General features: G+C 45.1%; 1 protein-coding gene across 1 annotated transcript; it reads right to left on the reverse strand.

Moving 5' to 3' along the window:
* Positions 1-17: 17 nt before the first annotated feature.
* On the reverse strand, positions 18-247 carry H257_18961 (hypothetical protein; the record flags this gene model as incomplete). The annotated part of the gene is made up of 2 exons (XM_009848112.1): positions 18-171; positions 222-247. Coding segments are annotated over 2 exons (180 nt in total), but the record flags the coding sequence as incomplete, so codon positions are not given.
* Between the last annotated feature and the right edge of the window lie 456 nt (positions 248-703).

The raw sequence follows: 703 nt of genomic DNA on the forward strand, positions 1-703 counted from the left end.
CTGAAGAACAGACGCACCCGTGCCAAGCGGGGCATCAGGATGTCGTCCAGGAACAGTTTGGGACGCATCTTAGCCAGGTCGACCGGCATGCACGCCGGCGCCTCCAACACGGCAGCGTGATTGATTTCGTCGCGCTCCGCCTGCATCTTCTGCAGCCCAACGCAGAGGAGACTGCGAACAAAAACATCGAAATCATCGCCGTGATCGCCCGAACTCTCTACCCCAACGCAGAGGAGACTGCGAACATCGCCCAAAATCTCTACCCCAACGCAGAGAGACTGCGAACACCAAAATCTATAACTTAACGCAGTCTAAGACAGCGAATACCGCATACGCTTTGGACGCAGTCTCCTCGTGTGTTCATCGTTTACTTCTAACGTTAACGGCATTACTATACTGTAATGTACTACTACTACGTAGTACTACCCCGTACCTTAATGTTTGTTAGATTTACCACTTGCGTGCAATTTTTATCCGTCTATAAAGGTAATGAAATTTTTACTGTACGACCTATATTGATCTAAACCATTGTACATGGATAATTCTTCTACAAATAAGATATAGCTTGATAAAAATTAAGACGAAACACAGTGAAAATCACTCCTGACAGTTCATGTCGCATAAATTCAAGGGTATTCTAGTTTGGGCTCAATAATGAGTGATTTGGGCTCAATAATGAGTGAAATCAGGTTCCTAATGAAAA

This window comes from Aphanomyces astaci, assembly GCF_000520075.1.
Source record: "Aphanomyces astaci strain APO3 unplaced genomic scaffold supercont1.285, whole genome shotgun sequence".
Lineage (NCBI taxonomy): Eukaryota > Oomycota > Saprolegniomycetes > Saprolegniales > Verrucalvaceae > Aphanomyces > Aphanomyces astaci.